General features: G+C 39.6%; 1 protein-coding gene and 2 non-coding genes across 4 annotated transcripts in view; all 3 read right to left on the bottom strand.

Annotated features, from left to right (window-relative positions):
* Positions 1-2656: 2656 nt before the first annotated feature.
* LOC120622208 (small nucleolar RNA SNORA79) lies at positions 2657-2800 on the bottom strand. The gene has a single exon (XR_005658457.1). It is a non-coding gene; the product is annotated as a small nucleolar RNA SNORA79 (small nucleolar RNA).
* A 1405-nt stretch (positions 2801-4205) lies between these two features.
* TSEN2 (tRNA splicing endonuclease subunit 2) overlaps positions 4206-22950 on the bottom strand; it is a 34011-nt gene continuing 15266 nt past the window's right edge. For both annotated transcript variants that reach the window (XM_039886771.1, XM_039886772.1), the window contains exons 5-12: positions 19684-20206; positions 18726-18803; positions 14387-14437; positions 12096-12234; positions 7826-7862; positions 7218-7329; positions 6025-6114; positions 4206-5039 (exon numbers count right to left, since the gene is read on the bottom strand). In XM_039886771.1, coding sequence (XP_039742705.1) covers positions 4980-5039; positions 6025-6114; positions 7218-7329; positions 7826-7862; positions 12096-12234; positions 14387-14437; positions 18726-18803; positions 19684-20206 — 1090 coding nt within the window. In that variant the 3' untranslated portion in view covers positions 4206-4979. The remainder of the gene's footprint in view (positions 5040-6024; positions 6115-7217; positions 7330-7825; positions 7863-12095; positions 12235-14386; positions 14438-18725; positions 18804-19683; positions 20207-22950) is intronic.
* LOC120622407 (5S ribosomal RNA) lies at positions 14602-14720 on the bottom strand. The gene has a single exon (XR_005658478.1). It is a non-coding gene; the product is annotated as a 5S ribosomal RNA (ribosomal RNA).

Raw genomic sequence — 22950 nt, 5'->3', positions numbered from 1 at the left:
AATTATAGAAGTGAATCTCTTTACGCGAGAACTCAGGACAGTAAAGGTGTAGAAGTTACCATTTCCCCTTACAGTTTGGGGGTGAGGTCAGAAAATGTTAAGGTCTAAAACTGAAGCTAAGAGAATCAACATACAATAATTAACTGCACAAGTAACTGCCTTACTAGATGACAGGTAACTGTGATTCTTAGGACATAAGTGCTTCCTCTTTCCCCCGAAAATGAATCCTCATAGCTACAAATTCCTGACAGTACATTATGAGCCAGCACTGTTATAACAAGCACCTTGGGAGGACTAATCCACATAAATCCTCTAGCCAACCTCTGGGGTTGATAACATTATTTTTACTTTTTAAAATTGAGATTCATATTACATAAACCTATTTTAAAGTGGAAAATTCAGTGGCATTTAGTACGATGTTGTGCAACCACCACTTCTATCTGGTTCGGAAACACTTTATCACCCTGAAAGATGACTCTGTACCCACTGAGCAGTTGCTCCTCAGTCCTCTCTCCCCGCTCCCCTGGTAACCACCAATCTGTGTTCTTTATGGATTTACCTTGGGTATCTAATTGGGATCAAACAATATGTAACCTTTTGTGTCTGGCTTCACTTGGCATGTTTTCGAGGTTCATCCACGTTGTAACGTGTCAGTACTTCATTTCTTTTTGTTGTTGAATAGCATTCCATTGTATGTGTATGCTGATAACATTAATTTCATTTTATAGATGAGGAAACCGAGGTTAAGATTACTTTGCTACTAAGTGGATGAGTTGGGATGCAAACCTAGGTCTGACTCCAAAGCAAGGAGCTCTTAGCCATCTACCTAAGGCCAATCAGAGAACAAGGAATTGCTAAAGTTTGATACTAAAATCAGTCTTATAAAGTTTTAAAATCCTGAAAACTGTAAGCTACTAACTATAATCCGAGGAGATGGTGCCTTAAAGCAAGGCAGGTCCATGGTTACAGAACTATTTATTCCTCCTTGCTGCTCCCCAGGCTGGTTCAGCACCTTCCAGGCGTGGCTGACTGCCTGATTCTGGCCATAGGTTCTTCAGAAGGCAAGATAAAGGTAATTCAACTCACTTCAAGTACAAAATAGCCCCTTGACACACAGGAGGCCCTCTAGAAACGTCCTCTTACTTCTCTCCACTTTCTGTGCACAAACAATGTCTGTGTTTGTTATCAGATGGGCCTAACTTCCACAAATACATTTCAGTTCTCAACCCAGAGTTAGCTCCGAATTTAAATAAATTGACATTGTGTCTTCCTGGTCTCTTGCCAGTTTGGTGGGTTTGAGTCACTCCTTCCAGGAAGGAAGTGGAAACTCCTTGTGTTAGGTGCTTTTTGAATTCTCCTTTATTTACATAACCATATCATCAGCCCCACTTTAGAGATAAGAAAACTGAGGACGATAAAGGGCAAGTAAGTTGCCCAAGGTCACAACCATTGAGAGGCAGAGATGAGATTTGAATGGTTCCTTTCTAGAAGGCTCATTCCACTAACTAGCCTTCAATAAAATTATCTATGAGAAAATATATTAAAAGCCAAGAACCACGCATTGCTCCCAGGTTCTTAACTTTGGATCTACATGGAATCTGGGAACCTCCGGAAGATGTATGCAAAATCATATGCATGAGCATGTTCCAGAGAGATCTCAGGCTGCGCCCAATCCTGAGGTGGGGGACCACTGCCCAGCCATGCCAGCGCATGGCTGGGCAGTGGTCCCCCACCTCAGGATTTGCCTGGCACTGAGGGCAGCCCTCCTCTTTAACCTCCACCTGAACAAGCCCTAATGGGGCTGTATTTTTGACTTCACGTGATTTTCTAGGCTGGTGTTACTTCAGTTGTGGAGATCTCATAAAGGCACTGAATGCAAGACCAAGAGCTCTCAGATCAAGTCCTCCGCTTCCTAGTGGTGACGTACAAGAGGCCACATCGCTGAGCCTCAAACCTTCCTCTTGTGGAGGGTTCCACCACCTAATCATAAAGGGCTTGTGGTATGAGCAAGAATAAAGGTGTCTGCCTCATCTCGGCTCCCAGTATCTGAATATTTGCTGTAATGATCTGCAAAATATGGTCCCCCATATTGGTTATCCAAATAAAAAATAATGAATATGTAAGAGTCTGCAGTGAAATCATTTAAGTTGTGTCTGGACCAGAAAGACACAGCATGTGCTTCTGTTTTAGCTGACTGCCTGATGTTTGTGTTTGGATGTGTAGTATATCAGCACATCATTTCCTTGACTTTACTAAGTAAAAATGTCTCCTATTGAAGTGGAAAAAAGTAGATGAGTTTTTGAGGCCTAGGAAATCTCCCTATAATAGAAAAAAGAATGATAGTGTATTGAGAAAGGTGATCATATAAAAGATATAATCTTGGCCAAGCAGGTATCTGCCTATTTTTTTTTTGCATTGGGTTGACAAAATATAACTTGTGAAACATGTTGGTTTCACAAAATTTCAGTGTTCTTGACCATGGCATGCTATTTTTATAAGGCTAGTGAAATTCTTGTATGGCCAGTCTGATGTCACCGAATACAAGTTGGTACTGTAGATGGCTTTGAACACCTCTCAGGAGAGCTGGAAAGTGATGGAGGAAAGAGGATTTGGTGAAGGATTTCAGTTTTATTTTTATTTTTTTTAGGTGTTAGAAAAGTGTTTGATTCTGCAAATTTCAGAGAATAATCAGACAATCCCATTATCCTAATATTCTCTGAGTGAATAAAATCAAATTTTAATTTATGATGACCTAAAATCCTAGTGCCAGGCCTAAAGGTAATAGGAGGCACAGTCATCAAAAGGATTTCAGTTTTAAAGCAAGTCTGGGAGGTTTGGGATTTTAGAACCATGTAAGCCTGATGCTTTGAAGGGTGTGGGTGAAGCAACTTCTGTTCTCAGTGAGGCTGTGGCATCTCCCCCACTGAACTGTAAAATCTCCTCAGGGGGGTTTTATTGAAGAGCCAATTTCCAATCTTGATGAAACTGAGCTTTTTTTTTTTTTTTTTTTTTTGAAAACAAATGCCATCTGGTACATTTACTTCAAAAAGTAAGAAGTGGTAGGACTCAATGCTTTGGAAGATAAGCTAATATTGCTTTTAGCTGGAAACTGTGAGTGTGATGTAAACCAAAACCTTTGCTGGTTATCACTCCAGAACCCCCAGGGCCCTTGTGTAACACTGAAGAATGCATGGCCTGTTATATGGTGTTCGTATCTTATACATAAAAAGGAAAATCCTTCATACGAGACTTGACTAAAGAGGATGCTTTAGACATCCTTCTAGAGTTTTCAGTTACAAATATCTTTTGGCGTCTCTACATCTTTACTGTAGCCTTTACACCAGGGAGTCACTACAACCTTCAAAGCATATTAGCTGACAGGAAGACCGTACTTTGATAAAGGACTCATGGAAGAGTTTTTACCATAAAGGCATTTGATGCACTGATTAGGCTTGGAAAGACATGCCATCACAAATGAAGAATGAAGTAGAGAAGAAATGCCTCCTGAAATTTTTTGCCAACATTCAAGATTTTGAGAAAGTGATGATTCAAAGCGAAATCTTCCATTTTGCTAAGGAGCCTGGTGTAAATAAAGTGGACAGTAAAAATGTTGAAGAACTACTAGCATCACAAATGAAGAGTAAAGAATTTACTAAGAAGCTCTTTCAAATTGATGGTCATTACTGGTCTGATGCAGGGGAGGAACGGGAGCTCCATTATTTGAATGCCAAATCTTGAAAATGTAAGGCATGCAGACATGATGATTTTGTTGCGAGAGTAGGATCATGACGTGAACAGAAGCACCGCTTTAAAACACAACTATAAGCAGAATCTTAGGCTGTCAGGAACTCCAAGATCATGAATCAAGGGAGTACAAACAAGAGCCCATGTTGGTTTTTTCATCTCAGCTTCCAAAGACGGTTCTTAACCATCTACTTCTGGAATATTTAGTGCCAAGGAGAAGACTGTCCGCCAGTGTCTTGAATTTGGACAGTGGAAGAATCCCAGACACCGGTTCCCTCATGCCTACACTGGCTGCCACTTGCTCATCTCCTCCCAACTTCCAATGCCCTCTGTCCATTTCCTCACTGCCTCCAAATGCCACCCCTTAGGCAACTCTTCATTGGGATCTAACCAATTTAAAAGAGGCCTTGTTTATTGTGTTTTACCAAATGTTAATCGAACTCATTATGTATCTTCATACATTAGTTCACCGCCTATTTTTATTTCATAACAAGGACACTGAAGCAAGATGTGATTTTTACCTAATATTGTATAATATTGTTGTGTATTCTATACAAATATGCCCACCAACGAGTTCACTGACAAATAATTATGTAATTGATATTTTAAATGCTACAGAAATCCTTGTTAAATATTAAATGGATCTTTATGTGTTTGAGAAATTGCTTGAAGCTCTTGGACAAGCTGAGACATATTATTTTTTTATTTAAAATAATGGAACATAGCGCCCTACAATCCCCAAATCTGCTCTCCAGCACTCTTTCAGGAACAGATTGGATGTGGGGAACAAGAGAGCCCTGTGTACAAAAGCGCTTTGGAAACTGAACAGTACCACATAATGTAGGCTATTATCATTCTCCGGTAAAATCTGAGAACAACATAATTTCTCTACTGCTGAGAGAGTCCTTTTGGGGCTCATGTAGTCCAGCTTCCTCACTGAATGGATGAGGACACAGACTGAGGCCCAGAGGCAAGGAGCTCAGGGTCGGTCAGAGTCAGTGACTGATTCAAGGCCAGAATCTGAAGCCTCAGCACAGGGCTCTTTTTCTCCCTTATGTAATTTTATGTTTTAAAACACTAACGGTTTTCCAGTGTTGGGAGTGCCATGCCATTTAAAACTTTTAAATTAATGGACAATGACAATAAAAGGACTCTTTACCTCCCCCTAAACTTGGCTTATCATAGGAGACTCAATAAGTATTTGCTGGTGAAATCAGAAATCTGAGGCTGAATTGTTAAAGTTCGTCTTGGTCACTCCTCTCTCGTGAAGAAACCCAGCGGCTTAGAATCACCTCCTGTAACCAATCAAAACAAAAAGGTGACTGAATTTCAAGAACAAAATAAAAACATGCTACGCATGTGACACTGTAGCTACAAAAAGCTGTCTACATAATAAGGATACCTGTTCCCATTCCTTTTAACCAAACATTTGGAGAAAATGTGAATGCAGCAATACAAACCTTACATGCAAATAGTATCTATCATAATCGTGCAAAGATTTTAAAAGCTAAACTTGCCTTTACTAACACTTTCCAGGATTAGGAGCACCAGGGCAAAAGCTCGTATTTAATATCAGAACCAAGTCTATGATGGCGTTGGTATATCTAGGTCAGCTCTGAGGGAGGAGGAGTGGATCTAGATTGGCATTTTATAAAACGTTAATCTAGTGGGGATGAGCAGGACATATAAGGGGGAAGAGGTGCTGGAGTGGTGCGAACAGGAAGGAAGGGTGAAATGTTAGAGATGGAAGAAAAATAGTGAGGCGCTGATGTGGAGGAGGAGTCAGACAGGGCAAGGGATGGGATGGGAATATTAATAAACGCTGGGTGACTGGACAATGAACTTGGCAGCCCTGGCAGAGAAAAACCCACCAGGAAGACAAAAAGAGACTCAGTGTAACACAGACCCCAGAAGCAAGGTGAGAGGTTCCAGGAGAGAGCAAGTCAACAGCACCACTTCTAGTCTCTGGGAATGAGACTGAGGCGAGGTCCTGGCCTGGCTGGGAGGTCCCAGGTTGTCTGGGAGAACAGTTTCATTGATTTTAAGGACAGAAAAAAATCAAACAGTTTGATTTTAAGGACAGAAACCAGATCATATGGCAGGTAAGGAAGCAGCAGGAATTAAGGGAGAGTAAGAATGGGTTTAGCAGGAAAAGACTTGAGAGGGTTTTCTGTTACCAAGGTAAGATGAGTTTCATTTCTTAGGAGCACCTGTTCAAGAGGACACAATACAATGGATGGAATCTTTAGGATGACATAAATTATCTCTGAGTTTACCCACCTGAACTTTAATTCTTTTCATACATTCTGGTGACTCCATTTCTTTGTCAGTCATGGTAGAGGGTTTAATCAAATAGCACAGCATAAGTTCCTATTGATAAATGAAAAACAATCTCTATCTCCCAGAAAATAATAGTACAAATTTGAGTGCGTCAGCAGGAAATGCAGGTAGTTTCCATTCCCTCTCACTGTGTGCTCCTGGAAACATCACTGAGCACTATAGTTTCCTCCTGGGAACATCATAACTGGGCTCACATTCTAGACTAAGGACTTGCCATTTAGTCATTACTGACATGGCAAAAGAAAGCAAATAAAGTAGATATGCTGGTGATAAATACAGCATTTGAAATATTAAATATATGCTACAAATCCCAAAAAGTGGGCACGATAATACTAGAAACCGCACAGACTCCCTATTTCTATAAGACAAAGCTACTTTTTATAGGCTGGAGCTTAAGCAAGTTAACCTACACTTAAGACAGCTGTCACCTGGCCCCTTTAGCCCTTCTCGCCTCAGCTTCCACACCTCCAGCAGCAGTAGGACAGAGTTGGAGGAGGCCTACAATTCATTTTCAGTTACCAAATTACTGAACAACAGAGAATGCACAGTTTTCATCAGTAATGGCCTTGGTGTAAGATGAAATTCCCTTCTACCTCGAGAGCAGCAGGATATAGTAGAACACAGCCAGCAACTCAGGTGGCTCTAGGTTTGAAGCCCAGTTTTGTATATGAACTTCAAGACCATCGGTTTCTCACTAAACATCTCTGACCCTTCAATTCCTCACTCTTAGCATGAGAATAGTAAACAGGTGGTAAAAAAACACGTCAAGTGTTTAGCAGTTAATTCCATTCCTAAGAGATCTGTAAACTTTGAAAAGAAATGTGTCAATGTTTGGACTCTTTTGTGAATGTGTGAGTGCATTCTGAGCATGTGCTGGCTGTGCTTACCAATGGCGCCCCTGGGAAGAAAGGCAATGCCCACTGAAGGGAAATGTCAAAGCTCAATTCCTGGAGCTTAGAGCCAGGAATGGTAGGAGGGGACATGAGGGAAGACAGCTTCTGGTCCAGTGTTCGAGGACTTCACTGGTAGGAACATTTTGAAGTTTCTACAAATGACTTTCTGTTTCTATTACATAAAAAAAAAAAAAAAAAATCCAACCACTTAAGTGACATGTGAAGAGCTGATGTTGTTACCTTGGAAACATTCACTGAAACTCTGCTCAAGGCAGCCAGCGACTTCCAACTGAAAGGTCTTCTAAGAGAGCCCTCAAAATGGTCATCGACTAACTCAATAATGACAGAGTAACTGGAAAACACATAAAGGGTGTTTTAAAAATAAAAAGCATGAAATCAATCTGTTTTAAAAAAATATTGTTCCTCCTACCAAGAATGAAGACGCATAAAAAATAAAAAGTAAATCATCTTATCCTAAATTCCCCTAGACTGCTACTGAGAAAATATTAATGAAAACCTCACACTTTATGTTACAAACTTTCAGGCTGATTTCAACATGTACAGGAAAAGAACAGAAATATTTCTCCCAACATAAAAGCTGTACTGTTTAGATACTAATATTCACTGATATTAAGAGGAACAATTGCCACAAAGATTAATTCAATGTCATAATTTATTATTCTATATATAGTATAACAATGTTAGTGTATAAGGCACATAAGAGTATCAATCTCTATTAGGCCAACAGGAACATGACTGTTTTCTGTGGCAATGAAAAATTAAAGTGGAGGCCAGAAATTTCATCACGTCCCCTTAAGTCATTAACTTATTTAAAAATCACTCCAAACCTTGCGTGGTAAAATGGAGGGCCTTTTCGATACAGCACTGCAAAGAAAAAGAAAATGTGTAATCACCTCAAATCAAAATCTTATTTTTATTACTTAGGTTTTTTCTTCTCCAGAAGGACATAAACACCCAATTATCTCTATATGGGTAATGTGCAGTATGCCCTGTAGTCTATTTTTAAAATCCAAACCGTTTTTTGCCTCTAAAACAAAATGTAATTAGTAGAGCAAATCTGTTGCCAAGACCCTAACATCCTCATCCTACTTTCACTCCACGAATGAATTCCACAGTCCACACAAGCAATTCTTGTCTTGCTTCTTATGATGGTCTTGCTTCATCTTATACTCTCTGGAGTGAGAGTGTGAAAGTGTATCAAGAGTATAGAGTTTGTATAATGTAGATCAACATTTTGTTGTTTGTATCAAATTAGTGTAATTTAAAGTGTCTAAATTAATCTGGCTAGGTATTGACTTAGGTGTTGGCACTAGAAGTGAACAAGACTCATGCTTATTTTTAAGACATTCAAAGTAAAGTGGGGGGCGGAAAATCACATAACCATATACACCACTCAGAGATCAGTCTGTCCTACTACAGTAGTTGCCCCTTATCCATGGGGGATATTTTCCTAGACCTCCAGTAGATGCCTGAAACCGCAGAGAGTACCAAACCCCATATATACCTATGTATGTTTTCTATCTATCTATATCTATACATACAGATATGTTTTTTCTTATATATACATACATACCTATAAGAAGATTAACAACAGTAACTAGTAATAAGACAATTATAACACTGTACTATAATAAAAGTTATGAGTGGCTTCGGGGTCATTGTTAAGTAAAATAAGGTTTACTTGAACACAAGCACTGCAATACTGTGACAGTCAATCTGATAACCAAGACTGCTACTGAGTGACTAGAGGGTGGGGGTTGTATGCAGCATGGAAAAAAGGGATGATTCACATTCTGGGTGGGACAGAGAGGGACTGTGAGAAATTTCATCATGCTACTCAGAACAACACACAATTTAAAACTTATGAATTATTTCTGGAATTTTCCATATTTTCAGATTGCCATTGACCATGGGTAACTGAAACCGAGGAAAGAGAAATCTCAAATAAAGGGGACTTCTGTAATTCAATTTGTGGAGGTCAAGAGTTGCCACCTGGAGAGGGAGCCTGGGGCCAGAGACTCTGCCATGTGGACCCTAGAACTGCACAGGGAACCCTCTGGAGGCACACAGTCTGTGGCAGGGAGGTAAACACTATACTCCTAGGAGTATTAAGATTAAATAAGACAAGAGAAGAAAAGCACCAGAGCAAAGGGCCTGGTCACCAAAGGAGCCAGCAGCCATGGTAGCTTTTGGGTGGAGGAATGTAAGGAAAGGCTCTCCCTTGGTTTCTAGTCTGGTTTTCACCAGTGGGAGATCAAGCTGAACTAGCTCGGCAGCTGCACTTGATTTGAGATCCATATCACTTGTTCCAAATACTGCTCCTGGAATGAAATTTGATTGACATGATTTATTCAAGGAAGAGTTTCCCTGATAAGATGTGAATTTCATAACAGCCCTTTGTCATGAGTCATTAGCTCTGTAAGCAGAAATAACTGTTAAGAGAATGTCCTGGGTTTAACCCATGTTGGCAGTTCTAAGGTATGCGTGATTAGGTCACCAGCCTTCAAACCTAAAATAGTATTGTTAAAAACCAATGGCACTGTCCAGCTATGCCTGGAGAAGGAGTAAAGTTTAGAAAGCTGATCCTCTCATCCTGGGCTAGCACTGCTCGTGAACTCTTGCTAAAGCAGAAACTGAAGACATCCTTCATTTGCTCCTGGGCCAGAGACCTGGTCTCACATTAATTATACAAGAGGCTTGAAGTGCATGATATGCCCCAGCTGAAGCAAAGGCCTCCAGAGAGTTGGGAAATAGTTGATTTAGTTTCCTTTTCTTTTTTTTAAAAAAATCTATCCTTCCATCCTAATAAGGCAGTTTATTTTTAAATTAGGAAAATTCTCTCTATTAATCATCCACAAATATGGCTTGAGTATTGAAAATATATGATATAAGGCATTCAAAAAAGCCCTGCTGCCCTGCAACGCACTTTTTTAAAATAAAGAAAGTTATTTTATAAAAATGTTGTTATCCATGTCGTATAATGAGCAAACAGAAGCACAAAGAGATGAAGAACCTTGCCTGAGGTCATAAGTGGAGCCGGCTCTGAACCCAAAGAGCACTTTTTCTATCACCCCATGCCACCTCTTAATGTATCACTGTAGCCTTATCCACTGGAAAATTCTAATTAAATTTCACTCACACAATGAGAAAGTTGGAGAAGACCTGCCAAGCATTTACGCTGAGTGGCTATTCTTACAGGAGCATGAAAAGGAGAAGGGGGCAGAAAGCCAGTGAAGAAAAACGAAACAGGCACATCACTCACTTGTTTAAATAATGTGACCTGTGGCCAACAAAATTATCTGGAAGCCTAGCAAACCAATCTCAAGCTAATCCTGATCGTTTGTGTGGTAACTCTGTGTTAGGATACCTGTACAGAAAATCCAGGCATGAAAGAAACAAAAGAAGCCATTTATCTTGAGAGGGATGAGTGACCTTTATTTTGGATTGCTGACCCCCTTTGAGAATTTAATGAAAGCTATGGACTCTTGATCCAGAAAAATGCACCAATCCATAAACACAATATTTTGAATAAAATTTCAGGGGTGCAGGTGCCCCCTAAGACCATCATATGAGTCTAGATTAAGCACACTCAATTTTGGAGCATTTAAAAGGGCTCAAAAAACACACAGAACAAATATGTGACAGCTCAAAAGATTTTAAGGGCTATGACTTCTTAGATGGCCTCTCATACATCTTGAAATTTTAGTTTGAACCTAACAATTCTGAAAAGCATCCAGGAAGCAGCACCATCACTTGGCAGATGAGGAAAATGAGTTTCAACGACTTATTGAAGAAGTGACATGAGTGATTATGTTTACTCACTCAGGCCCATGGCTTTAAGTGCCAGGTATGTAATGACAAGTCCAAATTTCTACCTCAAAGCTCTCCATGCTTCAGAATTGCCTGTCTTCACAGTATCGCCACTGGACTTAATATGTCCAAAACATTAAGCCAAATAGCTAGGCATTATCCCTGGTTCCTCTCTTACCCACAGATCTTACATTCATTTCGTCTTTGCGGCTGGTCAAGCTCAGTTTTCCTAACTTGTCTCTCTGCTTCCATTTTTGCCCTCCTGCAGTATATTAGTAAGAGAGCAGACAGAGGGTCCTGTTAAATTAAGTCATTAAATTTAAATCAACCCCTTGCTTAAAATCTCCCAAGATGTCCACTCAGCAGAAAAACATCCAAAGTCTCTGCCAGGTCCTACATCACCTGGGTCTGGCCCAACGCTTAGACATCACCTCATGTCACTCTCCCTGTGGATCTCTAAGTTGTAGACACACTATCTTTTTGCGACCTGACGAGCTTGTTTCTACCTCAGGGCCTTTGTGCCTAACGTGCTCTTCCCCAGATTCTCAAGTGACCTGCTCTCTCATTGTGGTCACTTCTTTTCAGATCGCTTTCTTGACTGCGTTTACTAACTTCTTTTACTCTTTAGCCTGTTACTCTGCTCTATTTTTCTTATGGTACTTATCAGTTCCTGAAATTATATTACATATGTGTTTGCTTGTTTGTCTCCTCCACCAGAACATAAACGGCTCCATCAAGGCAAATGAGCCATTCTCCCAAAACTGCAGTCTCCCTATCAGAAAAATGAGTGTAGTAAGTATCCATCACATAGAACTGCTGTAAGGATTAAATGAGATAATGGGTGTAAAATACTCAGCATGTAGTAAATGCTCAATACATGATCGTTATGATTATTATTACAATTAGGTGATTATTCTCATTTGCCATCTGAGGCAACTGAGGCCCAGAAGATAAGAAACTGTTGCATGGCTTATGACAGGTGGGGTTGGCTGCTGCAGAACTCTTTCTGAGGATCGCAGAGTAGATGAAAGGAAAAGCCTGACTTTTCCTGACTTACCCCCTGTAGGGCTGCAAGCTTCTACTCCGGGCTTTTCCCCTAGATTGCTTTTTCATTCTTTCTGAACACACCCTCTACCCCAATCCAAATATCCAATATTCTTATCTAAGCCAAAAGGAAGACATTTCTTAGAAAAGATCAGCAACAGCACATATAACCACTTTGCTTTTCCACCCTAGGATCTGATGCAAACCCTGGTTGTGACACCTACCAAGCCAAGAATTACTTACGCAGATCTGTTCCATACTTAAGGCCTGTTTTGGGCACCCAGCCCTTGCTTCGGAAGTAATGGTATGCCATGTACGTAGTTCTAAATGTGGGCTGAACTATGGTGAAAACTTTCCAGAGTTTCACAATTGTTAAAGGTTCCTAAAGTTATTAAAAAAGGCATTATTATGTGTGTACTCACTCATGATTCAGCCAATAATCAATATCTGTAAGTGTGAAGCTGAAGCAATGAATAAAACAAACATGGTACCCACAAGAGGGATTTAACTAGAAGATCTAGACCTGTGATGTCCAATGTGGCGGCTACCAGCCACATGCCTGAACTGAAATGTGTTCCAATTGTAAAATACATGTGGAATCTCAAAGGCTTAATAGGAAAAAAAGAATGTAAGCTACCTCAATAGTTTTGGATATGTTGAGTTAAATAAATTATGCAATATATCATAATAAATTAATTTCACTTGACTTTTTAAAAAACTTTGTAATGTGACTATCAGAAAATTTTAATTATACACATGGCTCCCATCTGAGGCTCTCATTATAGAGTGGACAGCACTGCTCTACAAACTCAGGAGAGGCTGTCCTGAGGCAGTAACATTGGAGATGGCAAGGAAGTGGCCAAGTGAAAGGGGCTGGTGGAGAGTCCTGGAGGAGGTGGTGGTGGTGGCTGTGGAAGAACCTGGCAGGCAGAGGAAGGAGTGCATGCTGGGGTGCTCTAGGGTAACAAGTCCACAAGGGAAGCATGTGCCAAACATTTTACAGACTCTAAAGAGTAGGTACTACGTGTCAGTCCACGTTCAAAAAAGGCACAAGTTATTTAATAAAAGCCTTTAAAAAAATGCTCCATTTAGTCTCTGAAACTACAGAACTGGTGGCACAAATTAATAATCCAACTACTTATAAGAGAATTTTACTTTCTAATGTAGAACTTGAAGAGACGGAGAATGGTTTGGTTCAGAGAACATTTTGATGTAACAATACAAAAAAATACAACAACAAAAACTAGTGAAGTTTGTAAAGTTTTTCGTTTCATTTAAATACTTAGTAAAATGATCAATTCTTCAGTTGGTTTAGGGTTCAGTCACTTGATAAGATTTGCTCAGTTGGCTCAGATGAAGATTTTAATAACATAAATAAGAGGTGGAGTTGTGGGGGTTTTTTTTGGGCGGGGGGTGGGGTGGTGGTGGAGGTGGCAGTTATTCCTAAGATGGAAACTCCATATATGTATAGCCTTCAAATCCCATTGTGAGGAAACACTCAACCCCTCCCCTGAGAAGCAATAGTCTCGTAGAGAAGGCTGAACTTCCAATATGGATAGCCCATCATGTTTCAGATGTTGAGGATTCTATGTAGCATCTGGAATGCTCTGACAAATTTCAGTTAAGGCCCAGGAAAGGAGGCAAGGTGGGCTAAGAATGGCCACCATCTGGGAAAATGAGTCACCCATTAGTCAGACACCCATTTCCAAACCACTGCAATACTTGGGAAAAAGATTTATATAATTAATATTTGATGAATGATAAAATTGTGTACTTCCAAGAACAGAATAAAATATGCTTTGTCTGCTTGCATTTCTCTTTAATTTTAATTTCATTTTCATTTGAATTATTTTGAATAGGTATTATTATATTCACAGGGTTCAAAATTCAAAAAGTACAAAAGGTATACAGTGTCATCTTCCTCCCAACATTGTACTCAGCCCTCCAGTTCCTCTACTAGAAGGCAAACAATGGTATCAACTTCTTATGGAACAACCATTCTTCTAAGGGCAGCTGGCTGCCACATAAAATCATGGGCTTTGGAGCTATCCTAAGTATATTTTCAAATACTAATTCTAACCAGATCAGCTGTGTGACCTTGGGTGAGTTATTTATTTTCTCTGAGACTCGGTTACCTTATCTATAAAATTCTTACCAGATGGAGGTAAGGATTACAAATATTGAATGTAAAGCACCTAACATATACCCTTTACTAAAGAAGTGCTAAATACTGGTGGCTTTTATTTTTGTTAATTTTTAGTGCCCTTCTGACACAGACTTCCTGATCATTATGTAAGATATTGCTCTTCTCCTACCCTCTGGGAATGAAATTCCAACTAAAATGGTCAAAAGTGGCTTTTGCCTAAACGGCCCCAATTCAGGACTCAAAGCTGAAACTTAGATAAAAATTCAATTCCTTATTTTACTTAGTAAAAGTAGATAAATTTGTATTGAAGCAATATGGAAATTACTATAACCTGCTTTTAACATCAGGAAAAATTTAAAGTGGATTATAACTAAATAAAACATCTTACCTTCTCATAGTAAATACTTAGACATCCCAGGGCATAGACCAGGAAGAAGGCCTAAAAACAGAACAAGCAGAAAATGTTCAACTATTCCACATTCTTAAGAAATTATTTTACAGATTGATTTCTCTTTGCCTCAAATACAAATGAATGTCCTTGAATCGTCATCAAAATGGTCACACACACACATACAACCACACACACACACACATATTTTTTAATGCCTACAGCATCTGGTATTCCTAGGTGGTCTCCCATCCAAGTACTAACCAGGCCCGACCCTGCTTAGCTTCCGAGATCAGATGGGATCGGGCACATATAGGGTGGCATGGCCATAGACTGATAATGCCTTCTTGGTTGAAGATTTAATGAGATTAAATGTCATAAAATTTTTTTTTTTTACTGTTAGTATTTAAATTTTTTTTTAAATTAAAATTATTGGGGTGACATTGATTAATAAAATCAAATAGGTTTCAAGTGCAATAATATGTCATATGTATATTGCATTGTATGTTCACCACCCAAAGTTAAATTTCCTTCCACCACCAAATATTTGACCCCCTTTACACCTACCTACCTCCCCTCTCCCCGGCTTCCCTCTCATAACCACTAATCCACTGTCTGTGTCCATGAGTCTGTTTTTCATATTTGTTGCTTTTAGTTTTATATCCCACATATGAGTGAAATCATATGGTTCTCAACTTTTTCTGTCTGATTTATTTCGTTTAGCATGATAATCTCAAGATCCATCCATGTTGTTGCAAATGGAAGTATTTCATCTTTTCTTGTGCCTAAGTAATATCCCATTGTATATATGTACCATGTTTTCTTTATCCAATCATCTACTGATGGACACTTTGGTTATTTTCATGTGTTGGCCACTGTGAACAATGCTGCTATGAACATCAGGGTGCATATAGCTTTGTGGATAAATATTTTCAAGTTTTTTGGGTAAATACCCAGAATAAGGATTGCTGGGTCATATGGTAATTCTATTCTTAGTTTTTTGAGGAACCTCCAAGCTGCTTTGCATAGTGGCTGTATCAATTTACATTTCTACCAGCAGTGTGTCATAAAGATTTAAAAAGCTATGCTCAATTCATTTTAATTTCCTTCCCTTTATAAAAACAATTTAGATTTCGTAGGCTAGAAAAGTTCATCTTTTGCCTAGCAAGAGATTTCTTCCTGGTATCTGTTATAATTTAAGTTCTTTGGAAACTTTCCATTATCAGCAACCATATATTTTCCTAAGAACTGATGAAACCAATGCCTCATTTTTATTGGCCTCAAATAGCTTTTATGAATCTATGCAAAAAGGCTCTTAGACACTTATCACAGATGGAGGGGAGCTTAATTCAATTGAGCTGATTTTATTTAAAATTAAATCATCAGCAGACTGGGGAGATCTGTAGAGGTTGGTAATTATGTCCTCTGAGATCTCATTAGTAAGTTTTTGCTTTGATAGTACTAATAAGATGGAGGGATGAGTTTTCATGATAATTTTAACATCGTATCACAAAATCTAGTTAGGGCCCAAATCATTATAACAGAAAAACAGCTCTCAGTAACAGATCTCTAAGAAGCAGATCTTTAAGTCAGCTGTGGTATCACCATTCTCAGTCCTTAAAAAGAACTGCTTTAAATCATCACGGCAGGACTGCCCATGTTCCTGACAGACATTTATGGAAACACATTAAACTGTAGAAGCGGTGTGCCAAACATGGCTGAATCATTCAAAGGAAATTTGCCAAACAGAACTGAGAAGCAGAGCTAGGTTTAACTGCATGCTCTTTGAGAACTTCCGCAACACGTCTCTGGAATAGTCTCAGGAGCCACGCAGCATCCAAGAGTGCAGAGCAATCTCATCTGCTATCTCATTACTCTTGCCTTTCTTCAGGGAGTGTCTGGGAGAAGGCAGAAGACAGTAGCACCTTTTTTTACTTGTCATTAAAAAGCATCAACTGGTCACCCACCTGGAACAGTGAGGCTGTACCCGCTAGTTTCTGATACCTGATATTCTTTTTAGGCCTACTGCTGTCATCTCCTGGAGCTGAGAGGCTGACAGGCTTTTCACGGCCTCAGCCCTCCAGTCCACGCTCATACTGAAGCCAGCTCTGGTCCCTGTCGCTCCTCCACATCACCATCTGCAGTGCCCTGGTGCACCAGGCCCAGGTCAGACCCCTACTCATAGACATGTCCTCCATGATCTAGCCCTCCTGTGCTGCCACTTCTAGGACTGAGCTGCATGAAAGAATCCATGCTGTCCCCTGTCTATCTGGCAATCCTCTACTTATTCTTTAACATCCACAGATATCACTTACTCTGCAAAGTCTATCCAGTTAGCTCGTGTCTCTTTGGACTCCATCAAATTCTATGCAAATTCCATACCTTGTACATATCCATTTAACAAATAATTATTAAACACCTAATAGATGTCGGCATTGGGTACAAGGATACAAGAGGAGTAACACTGGCACAATCCATATACCATACTGTGCTTTTCACACTGAATTATAATTATTTCTGTGCTATCTTTAGGACCAGAGTCATATTCTATTTATTTCTGTATTGTTGGTACTTAACCCAGTGCCTGGCACATAGTAAATACCCAGTGAATATTTCTGCAAAGCACTAATTGACAAAAAGAGTTCCAGTCAGCTACTAAATAGCTTTTACAAGTAACTTAATAATGATGACAATGACAGAATAGCAGACACTAACACTTATTAAGCATTTACTATATACTAGGTACTGTATATTACATGCATGATTTAGTTTCTAGAATATCTTATGAACAAGGTGTTACATAACCCTCATTTTACAGAGAAGCTGAGGCTCAAGCACTTCGGGAACGGGTATCCACAGTGCTGTGAACAGAACTTCCTGTGATGATGGGACTGTTCTATATATGTACTCCAAGAGAGTAGCCACTAGCCAGATGGGGCTGTTGAGTGTTTGAAATGCAGCTGGCACAACTGAGAAACAAAATTTTGAATTTTTTTCGATTTTAATTAAATGGCCATATGCAGCTAGTGGCTACTGTACTCTACAGCAGACTAAGCTATCTCATTTGTAAAATGAGGAGGTGAAGTAAATAATTCCAAACATCCTTCCTGCTCTGAAAGTCTGTTCTTTGTACTGTTGGCCTCACTACAAAAAGCACAGATCAGGAGATCAAGAGGATCTAGAGACACAATTACTTCTCTGAGGACACATCTATAAAATTACCAATGTGGATGCATTCAAGAAGCACACCTGAGACCTACATATATACCAGGAACTGTACTAGACACTGCAGAGGCTATCCAAGGTAGGCAAGAGCACTCCTTTGGAGAAGAAGCACACTCATGGACATGAAACTGAGGAAGGGATGCTATCTTGAAGGGCAGAAGGGACATTTTTGTGTACAGTATAAACATAAGCAAAAAAGGTGGAGCTGAAAGTCACATGAACACAAGACAGAGAAACTCCAAATGAGAGGAAAAATGATACAGTTGTTAGAAAGCCACTTTTTAAGCCAACTTTTGAGAATGCAGTTATTCAGTGGTCCCCAAATTTTTTGGCACCAGGACCTATGCTCCTATGAGAATCTAATGCCTGATGATCTGGAGCTGAGGTGGTGATGCTAGCGCTGGGGAGCGGCTGCAAATACAGATGAAGCTTCGCTCACTTGCCCGCCGCTCACCTCCTGCTGTGTGGCCCAGTTCCTAACAGGCCACGGACCGGTACTGGTCTGCGGCCCAGGGGCTGGCGACCCCTGCTTTCAATAACGAGAACGTGCATTAGTAATTCTGTTCTGCAGAAGGAAATACCTAGAGTCCATTTAGGTAATTAGCAGTCACTTATTACATGACTGGAAGCATGCAATATAGCTTATTAAAAGCTGGTGAAATTCCACAAATACACTAAAAATCACTGAACTGTACACCTTAAATGGGTAATCATATGGTATGTGAACTATGTCGCAATAAACTACACTTTTTTTTAGAACCTGGGAAAATTAGTACCATAATATTTGGCCAATCTTAAACCTTGAGGTGAAAAGAAATGTTTAGACAAACCTGTTGAAACCTCTGTGGAATGATATAGGAAAGGCCCCCAGGCAACCCCACCCCACCCCCATCCCACACACCTTAGAATTGATAAAATGAAGGCTAAAGAGTGAAATCTAGGCAGGCCTACTTTGGAAACTGCCTCGGGTGATGTCAATACCAAATTACGATATTCAATTACTGAATTCTTGGTTACTGACTCACACACAGAAGTGCATTTTGAGGTAGACTCATCTATACAGTGTCGCCCCAGCCCAGAGACCAATAGCTAAGAGAACATGCTGAAAACATACCTCTTCCAGGCTGAGTTGCAAATACTCAAAGATCCTATATGGATTTCTTCTGCATGTTAGTCTCCCTTTTTGCACCAACTGAAGAGAAAGAAATAAAAGGAACATGTAGAACAAATGGAAGCACTACGTGTTATATAGATCACATTTTAAAATGCAGTTTTCCTATAAATTTCTCAGATTTACATTTGTTCGATTCATACTGTTAAAAAATAATTTTTTATTACCTATGTGGACAATAAAGTTTTAGTTTTTCCACTATTAACATTTTGATTTATTTCCTTCCTTTCTGCCCCCATGAATTTTTCCCATGGTTGTGGTCATTTTGTTGGTAGATTTTATGGGCTTTTTTTCCCACCCAACTGTATGTACCTTACAAGCATGTCCCTAGGTTCTTAATGAGACTTCATAAACCTCATCTGAAAAGCTAGATAACATTTCTTCAAGTAGGAGTTTCACATACTACTTAACCATTAGATTGTTTCTACTTTTTAACTATTACGGATAATTCTAGGGCAACTCTGACAGTGCACCCCTTAATGAAGTGGCTGTTAATCTGCTTCCCACTGCTTCTCTTGTGATGGCTGATGTCTACACTCGAAGCCTGCCCCCACCGCTACACTCAAGACTGTGCAATCACCACTGCATTTCTTTTTCTTCCAAACAAGGGGATTATTGGACTTGCTTTAATTTACACATTTTTTAAGGTTAAGTTATTCACAAACTTTAACGTTTTAGTTAAAATAGCCCTCACAACTATTAAGCCACTGGGGCAGGACCCAGTGCCTGCTGGTTCCCTCAAAGTGTCTGCAGTGTGGTGTCCTGACCACCTCTCACATATCCTGGATGTTTAATATGGACCCGCTACCAGTTCCAAGTAAGGGGCATCCAATTAGCCAAAATCTCCTATGGGCCAGAAACAGATGGCTTTGGAGGAAATGATGTATTTTCTTCTACTTACTTCCTCATTTGGGGCATCTTCCCTTTCGTTCACATCACCCATGACTTCCTCCACCAGCACATATTCATCATCAGGCCCTCTTTCTCCAGCACAGATGAAACCTTCTCGTTGACTGCTGTTCTCAGGCTGAGCACCACACCGGGGCAGAACATCTTGTTTGCCACAATGGACTTGGGGCAGAGGTGCAGCGACCTCTATCATGTGTTCATCCAAGCCATCTGCGGTTTGTGGGTCATGCCCAGAGCCTTCCTGCAGGCAGTCTGATTGCTTGCTGGGATCCTTCATATAGTCTGACTTCCCCCCATCTCCGTTCATCACAGAAAGATTCTCTCTATCTGCTGTGCCTTCTATTTTGGAGAGCATTTCAGAGCCCAGCTCGTCATGCAACTGAACTTCTTCATTCCTTTTTATACAAGGGTACTCAAGCGGTTTTGTATAATCCTTGAGGATTCTATGCACTGTGTTCTCATCCTGCCCCTGTCTTCGCAAGAGCTGTGTGGCCCATTCTACACTACGCTGATACCTGCGAAACAGAAACACTGTTAGTAACACTTGAATTTTAATATGTAAAAGACAAGAGAGCATGTAAAAAAGATCGAAAAGTAGTATGCCAAAATGTTTACAGTGGTTTTTCTCAATGCTGGGCTATAAGTAAATGTGTTCTTAAAACTCATCTGCATTTTCTAGCTGTTCTATAATACACACGTATTACTTTTTGTTTGTTTTTATAATAGAGCTTCATTTAACTTGCTTAATTTGAAAAAAAAAATTGACCCCAGTTTAACAAAGTATGAAAATTTATGTAATTTAAAATCGGTAGATCAAATGATTTAGGTAACTATAAAGAGAAAATGGCCATCCTTTGTCAAGATTTGTTCCATATTATTTTCAATTTTAGATATCACGTTTTCAGATATATATATATTCAGATGTATAAATATATATCTGTGTATATATACATATTCCATTCATAATATAAAGAGCTTTTGTTTAGTATTGGAAAGCAAAAATGAAAATTTCAATAAATTTTGTTCATAGTACCTCCTAATGTCTCCACCGCCCATGGAAAGAAATGATTGTGGCTATATACATACAGCCATGCATCCTAATGGAAGTGGCTCCTTTTTCCATAGTAATTTTTCAAGTATATTTTAATGAGAAAATTCATGCTTGGTTTCTTAAACTTGAAGGCAAGCCCTGAACACACTTCCCAGGTTACGCAAAGTTACAGGTTAAACAACAGGGTTCTGCTCTGGTGAAGAAGTATCAACACCTAACAACATTGCTGAAAAGCATTCATGAGATGTGAGATCACCCCCATATGTAAGAAGTCTGATCAGTGGAAGGCTTGAAGACATTGTGAAACTCAAGCACTTATGCCTCTACCTACAGCAGTTAGTTTAAAAAGCACCTAAGAAGACATGTGGCTTGTGGGAAGACAGCGGCAATTTTACTCTTCACCTTGAATATTTTGTCTGTGTATAGATGACTGAATATGTCATGGCTTATAAACTGCAACATCTCACAAATGATTAAACAAGGAAGTTGGCTTGCTGTATTTAAAAAAAAGATCTGTGGCTGCTTAATCCTAATTAATCAAAGAATTTCTAAGCTCTCCACCCTGTTTAGCCTATGTAGGGATGAGCATGCATTCCTATATATTGGGAATGGTATCTTAGATTTCATGATGAAAACCTGGCAAGGCTACTCTAGCACCAAAGAGGCAGGATGATGCAGTGATTACATGCATGGACTTTGGTATTGCCCATTTCATGTTCGGCCCTGACTGTCACTTATAACTGAGGCAATTGCATACCTTCTCTGTGCTCCAGTCTCCCATCCATAAGATGGGGATAACAGTACTACTACCTAAGAAGGATCACATTATGTACTTTTTATAATTGGGGTAAAAAATGTAGCTGCCCATGTAACAGTAGGATATCTTTTCACCTGTATGAAAAGTATGGCCACCCTTGCATGCCGTTAAAAGAACTTTCTTTGCCCTTTATATTATCTAAAGCACTGCCTCTATAGACCTCACAGGTCTGTGAATCTCCTTTATTTGAACATGAATTTTTGTGCCAATGTATACTTTTCTGGGAAAGGGATCCGCAACTTTCACCAAATTCCTTGACTCAGAATATGTGAAAGAACCACTGAATTAAAGGTTCAACAGTTCTCCCTTTTAGCAGAAGATCTGGAACTGAGAGAGAGAGAGAGCGCACACACAGGTCATTATTCTACTCTTTGCAAAAGAGAAGTTAAGGCAGATGTAAGCTCAAAGCCTCACTCCATGATATTCTTGTACTAGCTACATACCGTCTTCTCTAAGGGCTCAGTTCTTCCTCTGTGAACCAGAGATTAACTGTACCTACCTCATGGGGTTGTTGCAAGGATTAAAAGAGACAAGATATGTAAAGAGCTCAGGACATAGTAAGTGCTCAATAAATATTTGTTACTATATTTATTTATTGTACATTACTATATTTATATCTATTGTGAGGTTCTTAGAGAGACTTGAGAAATAAAAACATTTTGACTATCACATTTAAAAAAGCAAATAATATTTTAATGAGTGGAAATGTATACTTTAATTAACTGCTCTTTGAGAGCAGGGGCAGCCATGTGGGGACAAGTGCTGCACCACATCTGGGTTCTAGAGTCGGCTCTTCTGTGATTCTCAGCTAAGCCACTTAGCACCTCTACATCTCTTTCTGCTCTTCTGCCAAATGCCAGAATCATGCCTGCATTCCTGCCTTATAATGACCTCAGCTGTTCATTTATGAAAGCTCAAATGAGACACTGGCTGCAAAAGTATGTAGAAGAAAGCCTCTGAGTAAGACTGGTGATGAAAACAGCCAGATACACAAATGACATATGGCATATGAGTCACAGAGCAGGTATCCTCTCATTGGCTGGCAATGATTTCAGAAGCCAAGTCCTGCTGAGATTAACCCCGAACACTGCTTGAGAAATGCTAAGAGAAACAGTAAGAGAAAACATAAGGGAGAGAGTGGCAGAAGAGAAAGGTGGCAGCTCTGATTAGAAATAGTAATGAGACTGATGAAAAGCAGATCCACTTTAGGGCAGCACGAATACTGAATGGTACCATCTGAACACACCTCAGCTTCTCATGTTTCGATGCCCGGAACACACCATTTCCACAGAACACCCTTCTCCACCATCTTATTGATTAATGCCCACTTATCACTGGAAGTTCACAGCAAAATGGTTTTGAATCAGTCTGCTTAGGTCCAAGTACTGGCC

This window comes from Pteropus medius, unplaced genomic scaffold, assembly GCF_902729225.1.
Source record: "Pteropus medius unplaced genomic scaffold, Ma_sr-lr_union100, whole genome shotgun sequence".
Classification (NCBI taxonomy): domain Eukaryota; kingdom Metazoa; phylum Chordata; class Mammalia; order Chiroptera; family Pteropodidae; genus Pteropus; species Pteropus medius.
Note: the sequence above shows the minus strand (reverse complement) of the source record. Positions and strands in the feature narration are given on the sequence as shown.